This window comes from Bombyx mori, chromosome 11 (genome assembly GCF_030269925.1).
Source record: "Bombyx mori chromosome 11, ASM3026992v2".
Taxonomy (NCBI): domain Eukaryota; kingdom Metazoa; phylum Arthropoda; class Insecta; order Lepidoptera; family Bombycidae; genus Bombyx; species Bombyx mori.
In genome coordinates, this window is record NC_085117.1 from 2275961 (window position 1) to 2292905 (window position 16945).

The 16945-nt window shown below is 45.6% G+C and overlaps 1 protein-coding gene and 1 long non-coding RNA gene across 2 annotated transcripts in view; one reads left to right on the plus strand and one right to left on the minus strand.

Moving 5' to 3' along the window:
* Positions 1-16945, minus strand: part of LOC134199646 (uncharacterized) — an 80279-nt gene that overhangs the window by 43387 nt on the left and 19947 nt on the right. The window lies entirely within an intron of this gene.
* The window catches only part of LOC101738426 (uncharacterized), a 102378-nt gene that overhangs the window by 43289 nt on the left and 42144 nt on the right, over positions 1-16945 (plus strand). The window contains exons 34-48 of the mRNA XM_062670959.1: positions 1970-2079; positions 2417-2543; positions 2665-2804; positions 3618-3735; positions 4234-4379; positions 6618-6765; positions 6887-7026; positions 7894-8011; positions 9602-9747; positions 11475-11601; positions 11721-11881; positions 13494-13611; positions 14542-14693; positions 15312-15429; positions 15551-15690. Of these exons, the coding sequence (XP_062526943.1) occupies positions 1970-2079; positions 2417-2543; positions 2665-2804; positions 3618-3735; positions 4234-4379; positions 6618-6765; positions 6887-7026; positions 7894-8011; positions 9602-9747; positions 11475-11601; positions 11721-11881; positions 13494-13611; positions 14542-14693; positions 15312-15429; positions 15551-15690 (2009 nt within the window). The remainder of the gene's footprint in view (positions 1-1969; positions 2080-2416; positions 2544-2664; positions 2805-3617; positions 3736-4233; positions 4380-6617; positions 6766-6886; positions 7027-7893; positions 8012-9601; positions 9748-11474; positions 11602-11720; positions 11882-13493; positions 13612-14541; positions 14694-15311; positions 15430-15550; positions 15691-16945) is intronic.

The following is a 16945-nucleotide window of genomic DNA, read 5'->3' on the forward strand; positions in this document are numbered from 1 at the left end:
CTAGAATAGTCCCTTAGCCAGCGAATAGGTAACGGAAAAAAAACATTGCTGTCTCTGTTATGTGACGCACGTAAAGAAAGAGAAAGAGAGAAGACACTGAAGCCTGACATCGGAAGCCACATAAGTTCTCGTCATCTCACGATTATCTAAAACCGCGACATTATATCTGTAGGACGGGCAAGAACGTAATGTATAAAAAATTGTGAGACGGAGCGTTAAGGTGTGAGCGAGAGAAAACGATAAGAAAGATAGAAATAATGGAGAGATGCAAAGCAATATGGTGAGGACGGTTAAATGGGCGATATGTAAAAAATGGTGTCAGTTAATTCTTGGTTATAAATAAAGGGAAAATTTTGGAATGATAACATACATAGGTAGGAGAGACCACATTATTGACACCATCCTCAGACATCATAGGGGCGAACCAATCACGTATCGGTAAGGGCAGCGTCGGGCAAACCTTTTTTTATTTTTTTTATTTGGGGGCCTAACCTCCTGCGAGGTCCCCACGCATAAGGGGCGAGCGGGGTATATGAGACTCAACGATCTGAATGGTGTTGTGAGCAGACCGCGGGCCCAAGGATTTTAGGGCCCACCCACTAAACGACTCCCCTGCACTCTTACACCCGACGTCCGATCCCCTCCAATGAGGTAGGGGTGTTACCGCGGTCAACACTACAACCAGACGGCGCGGCTCACCCCAAGGACGCCCAGCCGACGGAGCCTTCGAGGCGAATCGAAGGCTCTGAAACGTCGGCCGTCTCGGTACGGGAGCCCGTCAGGCCGCCCAGACGGTGCCGCCGGTGTCCCGGAATACCCCGCTGGACCAGAACGAGCCTGCCGGGTCAGGACGCGATACACCGCCAACCGGTCGCTCTATTACTCCTCGGCGGCGCGTTAGAGTGATTGATGGTAGCGCGCCGCGCGGCCTCTACCCCCTCAGGTCGCCCCTTGACCTTCATGGGGGGCCGCTACCTACAGGGGCCGAAACGTACGGGCGTATTCCTGCCTCCGGCCCCCGGCGCGACGGCGACGGATCAATGCGGAAAGGGAAGAGCTTCCCCCTCTCTCGCTCCGCCGCCTCCTTCTGCGAGATGTTGGACTCGCAGAAGTCGAGCATCGCCTTCCCGGACGCGTCGCTGCTGAGCATCGTAGCCACGACGCACGGCAGCGAGAGGTCCTCTCCTATGACCGCGACGAGGGCGGCGCGTTGCTCGTCGAATCCAGAGCAACACGCCAATGTGTGTTCCGCTGTGTAATCCTCGGTCCTCGTCGCGGTCTGCGCAATGGTGGCACTGCGCCGTAGGTTCCCTTCTGGCTATTTTATGCAAGTACCGACCGAAACATCTGTGGCTGGTAAGCATCTGAGTAAGCCGGAAGGTGAGGCACCATACGAGTGCGCCGTAGAGTGCCATCGACCGCACTACCCCCATGTAGAGGCGGCGCGCCACCTGATCGCCATCGGCCGAGGACCCCCTGCCCTGTGAACCGATGACTAGCGCTGATATGCGGGAAGAGCTCAGATGCTGAAGGCAGACTATCGGAGAGGCCTACATCCAGCAGTGGAAAGATGCAGCCTGATGACGATATGCTCCTCACCAAACCAACATTAATCAATCACCAGTCTCACCTTGATGAGTAGCGAGCGAATTACGACTGAAGTGACTACCCTCAATTGTCGTGATAACTAAATTGAGTTTTAATCAGTATGTAGGCGAAGAGCTTGTTATTTATTCTGAGCTCCAGCTCGTAACAGTACTGACTTCAAGGAGCGCGATCGTGTCTGGCGACAGCCTCCTGCCCCTTAACAGTTACCGCTTGCAGCTCCAAGGGTCCTTAGACACTGGTATGCATCAGAATTGAGTCGTCTACCTCACATCTCTTAATGAGCGTCCGTGAGCACTCGTGAGTACGAGCCGTTTCTAGCTCGAAATCGTGTTGGCTTTTAATTGTAACGAAATATTTGTAGATATTCAAATCTCGGACGATTGTGTAGATGCGGACTTCGCAGATGACTTTGTAGAAAAAAATGGATTTAGTGGGTCCAAGGAAGATATCGAAACCGCCTTCGAGGATGACGTGAGTTTACATGTTGATATTTTATTTAGTCATTCACTCAATCATTCGTTCATATTTTTTTCACAAACTAGAATTACATTATGGTGTATCAAAGATAGTGACACAAAAACTAAACAGGTTTCCATAATTAACGAGCAAGAGTAAGCCGCAAGACAGGGTGAAATGGAGGCAATTTGTGAGGGCCCTGTGTACCAGCAGGGTACCCTAGGACTACAATGACTCTCCTCCATTCTCCACCTTGAGACGTGAAACCGAAATCTCAATCTGCATTATGTTGTCTCCTCAAAAGACGAACATAAGGCATTAATGTTTTCAGGATTTAAATGAATATTTACAGACCGAAGTATCCAGTCCACCGCGTTCAAAAATCACCAACAACAAGCCCACCGCGATATCGTCGAACGCGGATTGTTCTGGAAGTCCAAAGGCTAGCGTAGACTTAAAAGATATAGCCAAAAACGAAGGTAAGAAGCATCGTCAAGGATCATTTACTGCCTCTTATCCCACATTACGTGGAGTTAAGCAGCCGATAAAAAAGGTGCAGCGAGTCATCTAGAGAATAAAAATAATAATTGTAATTTACAGTGAACCAAGATTTAACCAGTTCTGTTGATCACCAACAACAAGATGCCTTGGTAAACGCCAGGAGTGTGCCAAAGAGGAATTCCCAACATAGGTCTCCAAAGAAATTGAAGACAAACAGTATGAAAAGTTTGGACAAAAATGTAAGTGGTGACAACCCTATTCGTTAAGGTTGTCTCGAAGTTAAAAAAGTTATTATTCTCAGATACAAGACATCACAGTCACATGACATTGTACATAATAGTGTAAAAGTTCTCGAAGTTTTTATATATATTGCATAGGCCGGTAAACATACGGCCCATCTAGTGTTTGAGTGGTTACAGAAGTATATAGACATCCACTTAAATTATAAATGTACAAGTGTGTTTGCTTGTGCTTCTTTCGCGTTGAAACGAAGCCACGACAACAGACTAAGATGTTTATAAAGTGACCGTTTTAGGTCAGGAGAGTGACATGAGCCTTATTCCGAAAAAGCATCTAATTCTCACGGGAACTTACACTGACGCTGTTGAACAGCCAGTAGCAACGTAAATGTCGCCACCCAAGTTGAGACATGAGTTCTGAGTCTCAGCTCTACAGTACATCGACTGCCCCGCCCTTCAAACCGAAACGCGTTACTGCTTCTCGACAGAAATAGGCAGGGCGGTGGAGCCTACCCATGAGGACTCACAAGACGTTCTACCACCAGTAATTACGCTATTACTAAATATTACACGATGCTATTCCTTCATGGTGGAAGTCATTTGTGAACATAGCTTAAGAGCGTATTTCGTTAGACAAATCGGTTACTGTCTGCGGGATTCGAATCTTGGCACAGCCGCGTCGCTCTATGCGAACGCACCGGCCGTCTTATCCCGCAGGCCACGACAACATCGAAGCACTGTTCATTCATAATGTTCATTTCATGTGTTGCCTGTATGTTGATCACATAAACGAATTCCTCCTTCCCCTCTCAGAAATTCACCGTATACTTCATCGGTGATTTGCCTTGTGTAACGAGACGCATTAAAAAACGGAAGAACCTCCAGAGAGCATTTGCACAAGATGACGATAAAAATGAAAATTCTGGCCGCGGTGAGTATAGCAATAGTGCAAGCCCTCTCCCTGTTCATGTCGGAGTAAGGGTAAGGGTAAGGTTTCCCTAGTCCCGACTCCCTTTTTAAGTATCGACCAAATCATCACGGTAGAGGCCAATCCTGCAGCGTCCACCTTGATGGCAGCGGCAAACCAATCGCCTCCGACAAGAAAGTCGCGTTCAGCCCTTCGGAATAACAACACTATTATTGGTGAAAAACAACTTACAAAAGAAAAATAAAGGCTAAAGAAAAGAAAAGGTTGACACGAGAGGAAAAAGAAAAAGAAGCTATATAAAAAAATCGTAACTGTGACTTAATTAGTTAAATTTATGGAAACGTCCGAGATAGAGGATCCAATCAAGGATCCAGTTCAGTCCTCCGAGCCTCTCTCCGACATGCCTCAGTCTCAACCTAGTGCTGTGGAAAACTCTTAGCCACCACTCCCAACCCAAGGAGTATGACCCGCAGGGTCTTAATTGTAACAAAATATTTACAGATATACAAATCTCGGACGATTGTGTAATAGACGCGGATTACGCTGATGACTCTGCAGAAAAAATGGGATGGAAAGAAAAGAAAAATGGCGTCCGCGATAAACTTAGTGAATCTAAGGGAGATATTGAAACCGCCTTCGAGGATGATGTGAGTTTACATGTTGATATTTATTTAGTCATTCACTCAATCATTCGTTCATATTTTTTTGACAAACTAGAATTACATTATGTTGTATTAAAGATCGTTATACAAAAACTAAGCAGGGTTTCCATAGTTAACACAACACAATCGAGTGGGTAGTGTACAAAAAAACTGAAAACACATTAATGATATCGAGGGGAAGAAAGGCTATGGCTAAGTTTAAGCGACGAGTCTTGGCAGGCGATACTCGACTTCTACGAGTCCACCGTCTCGCAGAAGGAAGCGGCGTAACGGTAGACGGAGAGCCCTTCTTACCTCCCATGCCTTCGCCGCCGAGCTGTAGGTGGAGGAGGACGTTCGTCCAACTCTGGGCCCTGTGAGTTGGCAGTCAGTCTCCTCCCGGTGATGGTCATGGGGCGACCTGAGGGGGTTAAGGCTGCGCCGCATGCTACCGTCACTCTAGCGCGCTGGTATCAGGAGGATGGGACGTCGCGCCGGCGGCTGTGGTCCGCGTTTCCGTCGTCGCTGTCGTCATCGAACATACTGAGAAAGAGTAACTCGGTCGACGGTAGGCAAGCTGGTTCTGACCCAGCGGGCTATCCCGCAACATCAGCTGCATCACCCATGCGGTCTGATGGGCTGCCGTATCGCGGAGACCGGCGTCGTAGTTTCGTCAACGACCGCATCTAAGACCCGTCGGTCGGGCGTCCTCGAGGTGGCGCCGCGAGTCAAGTTATAGTTTTGACTGCAGGAACCCCTCGTGACTCTGACGGGGTTCTGACTCTGGGCGGAGATCGGATGTAGGGTTTTAGAGTGCAAGGCGAGTCGCATGGAACGGTTGTGGCCTAAAAAAAACCTTGGGCACTCGGTCTGCTCCCAACATTTGAAGACCATCAAGTCCCACATATCCCGCGTGCTCCATAGACGCGGATCTTAGGAGGTTCAGCCCTCTTTCTTTTTTGGGTCGGGGACCGTACCTCCTACGGGGTATGTGGGATTAGTTCGCGACTGCGAACCGCGATCCCAAGGATGTTTTCAGGACCCTACCTACTAAGCGACTCCTGCACTCTTCGTCCAAGCGTTCGATCCCCTCCGAGGTCAGAACCCGGATGAAGTAGGGCGTTTACCGCGGTCAACACTACACAACCAGACGGCCCGGCTAAGGAAGGCGAAGGACGCCTAAGGACGCATTGCACAAGACGCAGTGCGATGCGGCTGTTGTACAGGAGGCAGCCTTGTACCCCGGTTGGCTGCAACGGATACAAAGGTCACTGTGGTCCACAATAGAGTGGCACTTGGCGAGGCCGTGGCCAGTGCCAAAGCACCGAAGACAGCACCACAGTCTAATCTCCTGCCATTGCATGTGGGCTACTATCCAGCCTACGTGCAGTCTCTCTGGGCTATCTAAACATGGACCTTAAGAAGGGGTGCGATCGGGCAACGCGCCCATGTCGTACGACTCCCGGTATATGTACCGCGGAAGTCCCCGAGATTGAAGTTGGTTATTTTTATCTCTGCCATTTAAAGGGCCCCCGCGACGGGCACCACCTTGGGGTCCTGCAGGTTTTCCGTCAGACGGGCTGCCAAATTTTCGGCTGCGGCGCTGAAATTTGCGCCGACGCATTCTAGAAGGCGGGCCCCGTTGGTAGTCTGCCGGACCCTTAAACCACCCCCTCCACGGCGAGGGCGTCTATATTAATACCACCACGTGCCCGGGTCATCACCTCGTGATAGGTGATGCCCTTTTCTTTGGCGACCGGCACCAGCTCTATCACCCATTCTTTATCGATACTCATCAACGTAAAGAGTGCGAGAGAGAAACGAATTTCTTAGCAATCCATGGATTTGTCATGGGAGTGTCGGTGGAATTGCAGAGGAATTTATACGAAGGCTACGAACGGACTAGCGACCCTAGTGCAGGTTCAAGCTCCTATCAATGCACAATACTCTCACCGCCAAATAGTGTTCGATAGGAAACACTACAGTGCAGCGGAGTCAACGAAGCATCAATCGCGTTCGAGTGGCAACCGCGTATGAGGAGAAAACCTGATCTAAAGCGATGTTAAAGAGCAAGCGCAAGACAGGGTGAAATGGAGGCAACTTGTGAGGGCCCTATGTACCAGCAGGGTGCCCTAGAACTACAACAACTCACCTCCATTCTCCACCTTGAGACGTGAAACCGAAATCTCAATCTGCATTATGTTGTCTCCTTAAAAGACGAACATAAGGCATTAATGTTTTCAGGATTTAAACGAATATTTACAGACCGAAGTATCCAGTCCACCGAGTTTGAAAATCTCCAACAACAAGCCCACTGCGATATCGTCGAACGCGGATTGTTCTGGAAGTCCAAATGCTAGCGTAGACTTAAAAGATAAAGCCAAAAACGAAGGTAAGAAGCATCGTCAAGGATCATTTACTGCCTCTTATCCCACATTACGTGGAGTTAAGCAGCCGATAAAAAATGTGCGGCGAGTCATCTAGAGAATAAAAATAATAATTGTAATTTACAGTGAACCGAGATTTGATCAGTTCTGTTGATCACCAACAACAAGATGCCTTGGTAAACGCCAGGAGTGTGCCAAAGAGGAATTCCCAACATAGGTCTCCAAAGAAATTGAAGACAAACAGTATGAAAAGTTTGGACAAAAATGTAAGTGGTGACAACCCTATTCGTTAAGGTTGTCTCGAAGTTAAAAAAGTTATTATTCTCAGATACAAGACATCACAGTCACATGATATTGTAGATATTAATGTAAAAGTTCTCGAAGTTTTACTGGTGGTAGGACCTCATGTGAGTCCGCACGGCTAGGTACCATCACCGCGCCTATTTCTGCCGTGAAGCAGTAATGCGTTTCGGCTTGAGGGTGTGGCAGCCGTTGTAACTATACTGAGACCTGAGAACTTATATCTCAAGGTGGGTGGCGCATTTACGTTGTAAATTTATATGGGCTCCAGTAATCACTTAACACCAGTTGGGCTGTGAGCTCGGCCACCCATCTAAGCAATAAAAAAAAAGTACTGTCACCTTAAAAACATCTCAGTCGTCGTGGATGAAGGGCAAACAAACAAACACACTTTCTCATTTATAATTTAAGTGGATGTCTATACACTTCTGTAACCACTCAAACACTAGATGGGCCGTATGTTTACCGGCCTATGCAATCGAAACGCGTCACTGCTTCACGGCAGAAATAGGCAGGGTGGTGGTGCCTACCCGTGCGGACTCACAAGACGTTCTACCACCAGTAATACTAAAGTATTACTAAATATTACACGATACTATTGTTTCATGGTGGAAGTCATTCGTTAACATATCTTTAGAGCGTATTTCGTTAGACAAATCGGTTCCTGTCTGCGGGATTCGAACCTTGGCATGGTCGCGTCGCTCTATGCGAATGCTCCGGCCGTCTTATCCCGCAGGCCACGCCAACATCGAAGCAGTGTTCATTTATAATATTTATTTTATGTATTGTCTGTCTGTTGGTCACACAAACGAATTCGCTTTTCCCCCTCTCAGAAATTCACCTCATGCTTGGTCAATGACTTGCCGCGTGCAAAGAGCGACATTAGCAAACCGAAGAACCTACAGAGTGCATTTGTACAAGATGAAGATAAAAATGAAGATTCTGGCCGCGGTGAGTATAGCGATGGTAGGTTCATGCCGATAACCTGAACGCTCTATTAGGTCGAGACAGCAACTTCTTCACTTCAATTTCAATCTTGACCATCCTAAGTTTTTCGCCTGATCATCGCAGTGGGTCGCGTTTTCGATCCGGTGGTAAATTCTACGAAGCACTGCTCTTGCTAGGGCCAGTGTTATTGGCAAATCCGCTCAAGTTGAGCCCCGTGAACTCTCCACAGCGAAACTGGAATAGTCCCTTAGCCAGCGAATAGGTAACGGAAAAAAAACATTGCTGTCTCTGTTATGTGACGCACGTAAAGAAAGAGAAAGAGAGAAGACACTGAAGCCTGACATCGGAAGCCACATAAGTTCTCGTCATCTCACGATTATCTAAAACCGCGACATTATATCTGTAGGACGGGCAAGAACGTAATGTATAAAAAATTGTGAGACGGAGCGTTAAGGTGTGAGCGAGAGAAAACGATAAGAAAGAGAGAAATAATGGAGAGATGCAAAGCAATATGGTGAGGACGGTTAAATGGGCGATATGTAAAAAATGGTGTCAGTTAATTCTTGGTTATAAATAAAGGGAAAATTTTGGAATGATAACATACATAGGTAGGAGAGACCACATTATTGACACCATCCTCAGACATCATAGGGGCGAACCAATCACGTTTGTTGTATTAGAACAATTTAGAAATCTTCCATTGACGTTAGCAAACGAAAACGAATGGCAGTTCTTAGGACGAAGGCACCGCTCTTCAAGAAGGCTGGTTGGTAAAATTAATGGCGTCTATGCACCTCCATTAGCTAGGCTCTATCGTAGCACGAAGTTAGCAGAGCTCCGACGATACCGCGATCGTGCTGCCATCTCTCGAGAATCGTGCTGCGTTTCTTTGCTAACAAACTAAGGACCGTCTCCGACACATAGATAGATAGATACATTTATTACGGTTTTATTTTACGATCATCAGCCTAATTATTACATATATGGTATATATTGGTTATTAGTTATGAAATGGCTAGGGGTCGGATATATGTGTCGCAGAACCCATGGCCGATGGACCAGACGCGTTCTGGACTGTAGACCACGTACCGGTAAGGGCAGCGTCGGGCGCCCCCTGCCCCGTGGACCGATGACTTGCGCTGATATGCGGGAAGAGCTCAGATGTTGAAGGCAGACTATCGGAGAGGCCTACGTCCAGCAGTGGAGAGATACAGCCTGATGACGATATTTTCCTCACCAAACCAACATTAATCACCAGTCTCACCCCGATGAGAAGCGAGCAAATTGTGACTGAAGTGACTACCCTCAATTGCCGTGATAACTAAATTAAGTTTTAATCAATATATATGCGAAGAGCTTGTTATTTATTCTGAGCTCGAGTTCGTAACAGTACTGACTTGAAGGAGCGCGTTCGTGTCTGGCGGCTGCCTCCTGTCCATAAACAGTTACCGCTTGCAGCTCGAAGAGTCCTTGACACTGGTATGCATCAGAATTGAGTTATCGACCTCAAATCGCGCCCGTGAGCATTCGTGAGTACGAGCCGTATCTGGTTCAAGTTCGTGTTAGGTTTTAATTGTAACGAAACATTTACAGATATTCAAATCTCGGACGATTGTGTAAAAGACGCGGACTTCGCTGATGAATTTTTAGCAAAAATTGGATTGACGAGAAAGAAAAATAGCGTCCGCGATAAATTTAGTGGATCTAAGGGAAATATTGAAACCGCCTTCAAGGATAACGTGAGTTTACATGTTGATTATTTTGACAAACTAGAATTACACTATGGTATATTAAATATTGTTAAACAAAAACTAAACCATAGTTTCATAGGGTTTCCATAGTTAACACAACACAATCGAGTGGGTGTAGTGTACAAAAAAATAAATACAAAAAACACTTTAATGATATCGAGGGAGGCTACTTAGTTTAAGCGACGAGTCTTGGCAGGCGATACTCAACTTCTACGAATCCACCGTCTCGCAGAAGGAAGAGGCGGAACGGTAGACGGAGAGCCCTTCCTCCCTCTCGGCGCCGTGCCGTCGCCGCCGAGCTGGGGGTCGGAGGAGGACGTTCGTCCGACTATGGCCCCTGTGAGTTGGCATTCTCCTCCCGGTAATGGTCACGGGGTGACCTGAAGGGTCAAGATTGCGCCGCACCCTAAGTTACTCTAGCGCGCCGGCGTCAGGAGGATGAGGCGACGCCTCAGCCGCTGCAGTCCGGGTTGCCGTCGTCGCTGTTGTCGCCGAACATATAAGAGCAACCCGGTCGAAAGTGTATCGCGTTCCGACCCGGCAAGCTGCCCCTGACCCAGCGGGTTATCCCGGAACATCAACGGCATCACCCGTGCGGTCTGATGGGCCGCCGTATCGCGGAGACCGGCGTGGATGTTTTGTCATCGATCGCCTCGACAACCCGTCTTTGGGCGTTCTAAGGGTGGCACCGCGACTCTGGTTGCAGTGTAGACCACGGGAACCCCCCTACTCTGACTGGGTTCTGACCCCAGGTGGAGATCTGACGCAGAGTGCAAGGGGAGTCGTTTGGTGGGTAGGGCCGTTAAACATCCTTAAACCCGCGGTCTACTGCAGACCGTCAAGTCCCACATAAACCGCGCGCCCCCTAGGCGCGGAAGCCTCAAATGAGGTTCGGCCTCCTGCCCGAAAAAAAAAATGGTAGACAGCAGCTTGACTCTGGCCCACGCATTGCTGACTGGCACTCGCCATCAGATGGGCCATATGCTCGTCTGCCTACAGTGTGATCTATCGTACTCGCTAACTTTGCACCGACAGACTCCCTACTTTTCCAAAGCTTAGACAACTTGTTGGGAGGGAAGTACAAAATGGCTTTGAAGAGTTTGTTGAAAAACCTTTATGAGCAGTTTTTGTCTTTCCTTTTGTTCCTATATAGTAATGATTCGTCTTTATAACTCAAGTACAGAATGTATAGTATTAGCTACACTACACTAGTTTGGAAGGGTCGACACCAACCCATTCTTTATTGATCCACATCAATGTAAAGAGAGAGAAAGAAATGAACTTCAAACGTGTGAACTTCATGCAAGTGTCAGTGGAATTGCAGAGTAATTTATACGAAGGCTACGAGAGAATTAGCGACCCTAGTGCAGGTTCAAGCTCCTATCAATGCACAATACTCTCACCGCCAAATAGTGTTCGATAGGAAACACTACAGTGCAGCGGAGTCAACGCAGCATCAATCGCGTTTGAGTGGCAACCGCGTATGAGGAGAAAACCTGATCTAAAGCGATGTTAAAGAGCAAGCGCAAGACAGGGTGAAATGGAGGCAACTTGTGAGGGCCCTATGTACCAACAGGATACCCTAGGACTACAACAACTCACCTCCATTCTCCACCTTGAGACGTGAAACCGAAATCTCAATCTGCATTATGTTGTCTCCTCAAAAGACGAACATAAGGCATTAATGTTTTCAGAATTTAAACGAATATTTACAGACCGAAGTATCCAGTCCGCCGCGTTTGAAAATCACCAACAACAAGCCCACCGCGATATCGTCGAATGCGGATTGTTCTGGAAGTCCAAATGTTAGCGTAGATTTAAAAGATAAAACCAAAAACGAAGGTAAGAAGCATCGTCAAGGATAATTTACTGCCTCTTATCCCACATTACGTGGAGTCAAGTAATCAATAAAAAATGTGCGGGGAGCCATCTAGGGACTAAAAAAAAATTTTAATTTACAGTGAAGCAAGCTTTCATTAGTACTGTTGATCACCAACAACAACATACCTTGGTAAACGTCAGGAGTGTGCCTCGCAAGAGGCAATCCCGATATTGTTCTCCAGAGAAATTAAAGAAAAATAAAGAAAGAAATAAAAGAAACAAGATAGCTTTGACCAAACAGGTAAGTGTTGACAACCCTATTCGTTAAGGTTGTCTCGAAGTTAAAAAAGTTATTATTCTTACAGGATGCTATTCCTTCATCGCGAAAGTCATTCCTGAACGTATCTCAAGAGCGTATTTCGTTAGACAAATCGGTTCCTGTCTGCGGAATTCGAACCTTGGCACGGTCGCGTCGCTCTATTTGAACGCACCGGCCGTCTTATCCCGCAGGTCACGACAACATCGAAACACTGTTCATATATTGGATTGGGGAAAAAGTTTCTTCGCATTTTTTAAGAAAATTTACAAGATATTTTAATATAGTTTATTTACATTTAACTAAAGTATGTAGGTACCATTTTGTTCGATAACTTTTTGCCATATTGTAGGTAAGGACATGATCCCATTGCTATAGAAATTTTGGGGCTTCCCGATCAAAATACCGCGACAATTGGTTTTGACAGTCCTCTCGTGATGTTAACCTGACACTACCTAAAGATTTCTGAAGACACCGAAACAGGTGGAAATCTGAAGGTGCAAGGTCAGGACTATACAGCGGATGCATTAACACTTTCCAGCCAAGCTCTCTTATTTTTACTGAGTAGCTAAAGATGTGAGGTCTAGCGTTATCATGATGAAAAACCACCCCTTCTGTTGATTAATTCCGGCCGCTTTCTTTCAACTTCTTGCTTTAATCTCATCAGTTGTTCGCAGTAGAGTTTAGAATCGATGGTCCTGCCTGGTGGTAACAGCTCATAATGAATAATGCCCTTCCAATCCACCACACATAGCATCACCTTGTTGCGAGTTAACGCGGGTTTCGCCACAGTCTGTGAAGCCTGACTGGCCTTTGACCACGACCTTTTTTGCTCGTTCTTGTCGTACGTGATCCACTTTTCATCACCAGTTATCAGCTTCTTCAAAAATAGTTTGGTTTCATTACGTCGTAATAAAGAATCACAAATGAGTACACGGTTTAATAGGTTTCTTTCAGTGAGCTCGTGAGGTACCCAAATATCGAGCTTTTTTGTGTACCCAGTTTTTTTCAAATGCGCCCAAACTGTTTTGTCGTCAATTCCCAGTTCTTCATATACGTCGTAATTACTGACATGCCGATCTTGCTCCACTTTTTCAAAAATGGCATCCATTTTATCCGTAATAGGGCGACCAGAGCGACGTGTATCCTTGACATCAAATTTTCCGGATTGAAAAGGCTTAAACCAAATTTGTGCTACTCTCACAGACACTGCACTAGGTCCATAAACATTGCAAATTTTTTTCGCGCCTTGCGTTGCATTTTGTACTTTTTTTGTAGTAAAATTTTAAAATGTATCGAATTTCTTCGTTAGATTCACTCAACTTAACAGTACGAAAAATTAATAAAAATCACACATCTTCCTAATTTGAATTTAGAATTATCTTTTTTTAAATTGAAACTTTTAATGATAACCAAAATATAAAATATATAATAACCCAAACCAGCCAGATACAAATAGTATAGCCACAGAGATTTTATTACAAGTTCATACATACTATAATGCGAAAAGACTTTTTCCCCAACCTATTATAATTTTTCGTTTATGTATTGTCTGTATGTTTGGTAACACAAACGAATTTCCCTTTCCCCCTCTCAGAAATTCACCCTATGCTTCATCAATGAATTGCCGCGTGCAACGAGCGACATTAAAAAACCGTCGAAACTACAGAGTGGATTAGTACAAGATGAAGATAAAAATGAAAATTCTGGCCGCGGTGAGTATAGCGATATTGGGTTCAAGCCGATAACCTAAACGCTCTACTAGGTCGAGACAGCAACGCATCTCTTGAGCTTCCTGAGTTCCTCGCCGGATCTTCGCAGTGCTTCGCGTTTCCGATCCGATGGTACATTGGTAAATTCTGCGAAGCACTGCTCTTGCTCGGCCTGGTTTCTGACCCCGGGCGGTGATCGGGCGTCGAGTGAGAGAGTGCAAGCGGAGTCGTTTGTTTTGGTGGAAGGGTCCTAAAACATCCTTGGGCCCTCAGTCTCCACTCAACATCTACGGCCCGTCCAGTCCCATACACCCTGCGCGTCCCCTAAACACGGAAAAGATTCGTATGAAATTCTGACCGAAAAAAAAGTGCCCGAATGTACGTGTCGCAGAACCGATAGCCAATGGAGCATACGCGTTCTGAGCTGTAAGACTACGTACCGGTAAGAGCAGCGTCGGGCGTCCCCCTGCCCCGTGGACTTGCACTGATATGCGAGAAAAGGTCCGATGCCTGAGGCAGACTATCGGAGAGACCTACATCCAGCAGTGAAGAGATGCAGCCTGACGACGATATGTTCCTCACCAAACCAACATTATTCACCAGTCCCGCCTTGATGCGAAGCGAGCGAATTGTGACCACCCTCAATTATTGTCGTGATAACTAAATTGAGTTTTAATCAGTATATAGACGAATACCTTATTATATATTCTGAGCTCCAGCTCGTAACAGTACTGACTTGAAGGAGCTCTGTGTGGTGTCTGGCGACTGCCTCCTGCCCCAAACAGTTACCGCTTCCGGCTCGAAGGGTCCTTGGACACTGGTATGCATCAAAATTGAGTCGTCGACCTTAAATGTCTTAGTGAGCACTCTTGAGTACGAACCGTCTCTAGCTCGAGACCACGTTGAATTTCAATTGTAACGAAACATTTACAGATATTCAAATGTCGGACGATTGTGTAATGGACCCGGACTTCTCTGATGACTCTGGAGAAGAAATGGGATTCAATCCCATCCCATCAGAAAAGAAAAGTAGCGATAAATTTAGGGGATCTAAGGGAGATAATGAAACCGCCTTCAAGGATAACGTGAGTTTACATGTTGATATTTATTTAGTCATTCATCCAATTCATTCGTTCATGTTTTTTTGACAAACTAGAATTACATTATGGTGCATTAAAGATAGTTCAAACAAAAACTAAACAGGTTTCCATAATTAAGACAACACAATCCACTGGGTTGTTTAAAAAAAAAAACAAAAAACAAATTAATGATATCGAGGGAGGAAAAGAAATTTGGTTTAAGCGACGAGTTCTGGCGGGCGATACTCGATTTCTGCGTCCACCAACCCGCAGAAGGAGGTGGCGGAACAGGAGATGGAGAGATCTTCTTCTTTCTTAGCAATCCATGGATTCGTCAGTGAAATCGCAGAGGAATTTATACGAAGGCTACGAACGGGCTAGCTACCTTAGTGCCGGTCCAAGCGCCTATTAATGCACAATGCTCTCACCGCCAAATAGTGTACTATAGGACACATCACGTCGCAGCGAAGTGGCAACCGCGTGGCAAGAGAAGATCTGATCAACGACTCTCCTCCATTCTCCACCTTGAGACGTGACACCGAAATCTCAATCTGCATTATGTTGTCTCCTCAAAAGACGAACATAAGGCATTAATGTTTTCAGAATTTAAACGAACATTTACAGACCGAAGTATCCAGTCCGCCGCGTTTGAAAATCACCAGCAACAAGCCCACCGCGATATCGTCGAATGTGGATTGTTCTGGAAGTTCAAATGTTAGTGTAGACTTAAAAGATAACGAAGGTAAGAAGCATTGTCAAGGATCATTTACTGCCTCTTATCCCACATTACGTGGAGTCGAGTAACCGATAAAAAAGGTACAGCGAGTCATTTAGAGAATTAAAATAATAATTGTAATTTACAGTGAACCAAGATTTGAGCAGTTCTGTTGATCACCAACAACAAGATGCCTTGGTAAACGTCAGGAGGGTGCCTAAGAAGAAATCCCAACATAGTTCTCCAAAGAAATTGAAGACAAACAGTATGAAAAGTTTGGACAAAAATGTAAGTGGTGACAACCCTATTCGTTAAGGTTGTCTCGAAGTTAAAAAAGTTATTATTCTTACAGGATGATATTTCTTCATCGCGAAAGTCATTCCTGAACGTATCTCAAGAGCGTATTTCGTTAGACAAATCGGTTCCTGTCTGCGGGATTCGAACCTTGGCATGGTCGCGTCGCTCTATGCGAACGCACCGGCCGTCTTATCCCGCAGGTCACGACAACATCGAAACACTGTTCATATATTGGATTGGGGAAAAAGTTTCTTCGCATTTTTTAAGAAAATTCACAAGATTTTTTAATAGAGTTTATTTACATTTAACTAAAGTATGTAGGTACCATTTTGTTCGATAACTTTTTGCCATATTGTAGGTAAGGACATGATTCCATTGCTATAGAAATTTTGGGGCTTCCCGATCAAAATACCGCGAAAATTGGTTTTGACAGTCCTCTCGTGATGTTAACCTGACACTACCTAAAGATTTCTGAAGACACCGAAACAGGTGGAAATCTGAAGGTGCAAGGTCAGGACTATACAGCGGATGCATTAACACCTTCCAGCCAAGCTCTCTTAATTTTACTGAGTGGCTAAAGATGTGAGGTCTAGCGTTATCATGATGAAAAACTACACCCCTTCTGTTGATTAATTCCGGCCGCTTTCTTTCAACTTCTTGCTTTAATCTGATCAGTTGTTCGCAGTAGAGTTTAGAATCGATGGTCCTGCCTAGTGGTAACAGCTCATAATGAATAATGCCCTTCCAATCCCACCACACACAGCATCACCTTGTTGCGAGTTAACGCGGGTTTCGCCACAGTCTGTAAAGCCTGACTGGCCTTTGACCACGACCTTTTTTGCTCGTTCTTGTCGTACGTGATCCACTTTTCATCACCAGTTATCAGCTTCTTCAAAAATAGTTTGGTTTCATTACGTCGTAATAAAGAATCACAAATGAGTACACGGTTTAATAGGTTTCTTTCAGTGAGCTCGTGAGGTACCCAAATATCGAGCTTTTTTTGTGTATCCAGTTTTTTTCAAATGCGCCCAAACTGTTTTGTTGTCAATTCCCAGTTCTTCATATACGTCGTAATTACTGAAATGCCGATCTTGCTCCACTTTTTCAAAAATGGCATCCATTTTATCCGTAATAGGGCGACCAGAGCGACGTGTATCCTTGACATCAAATTTTCCGGATTGAAAAGGCTTAAACCAAATTTGTGCTACTCTCACAGACACTGCACTAGGTCTATAAACATTGCAAA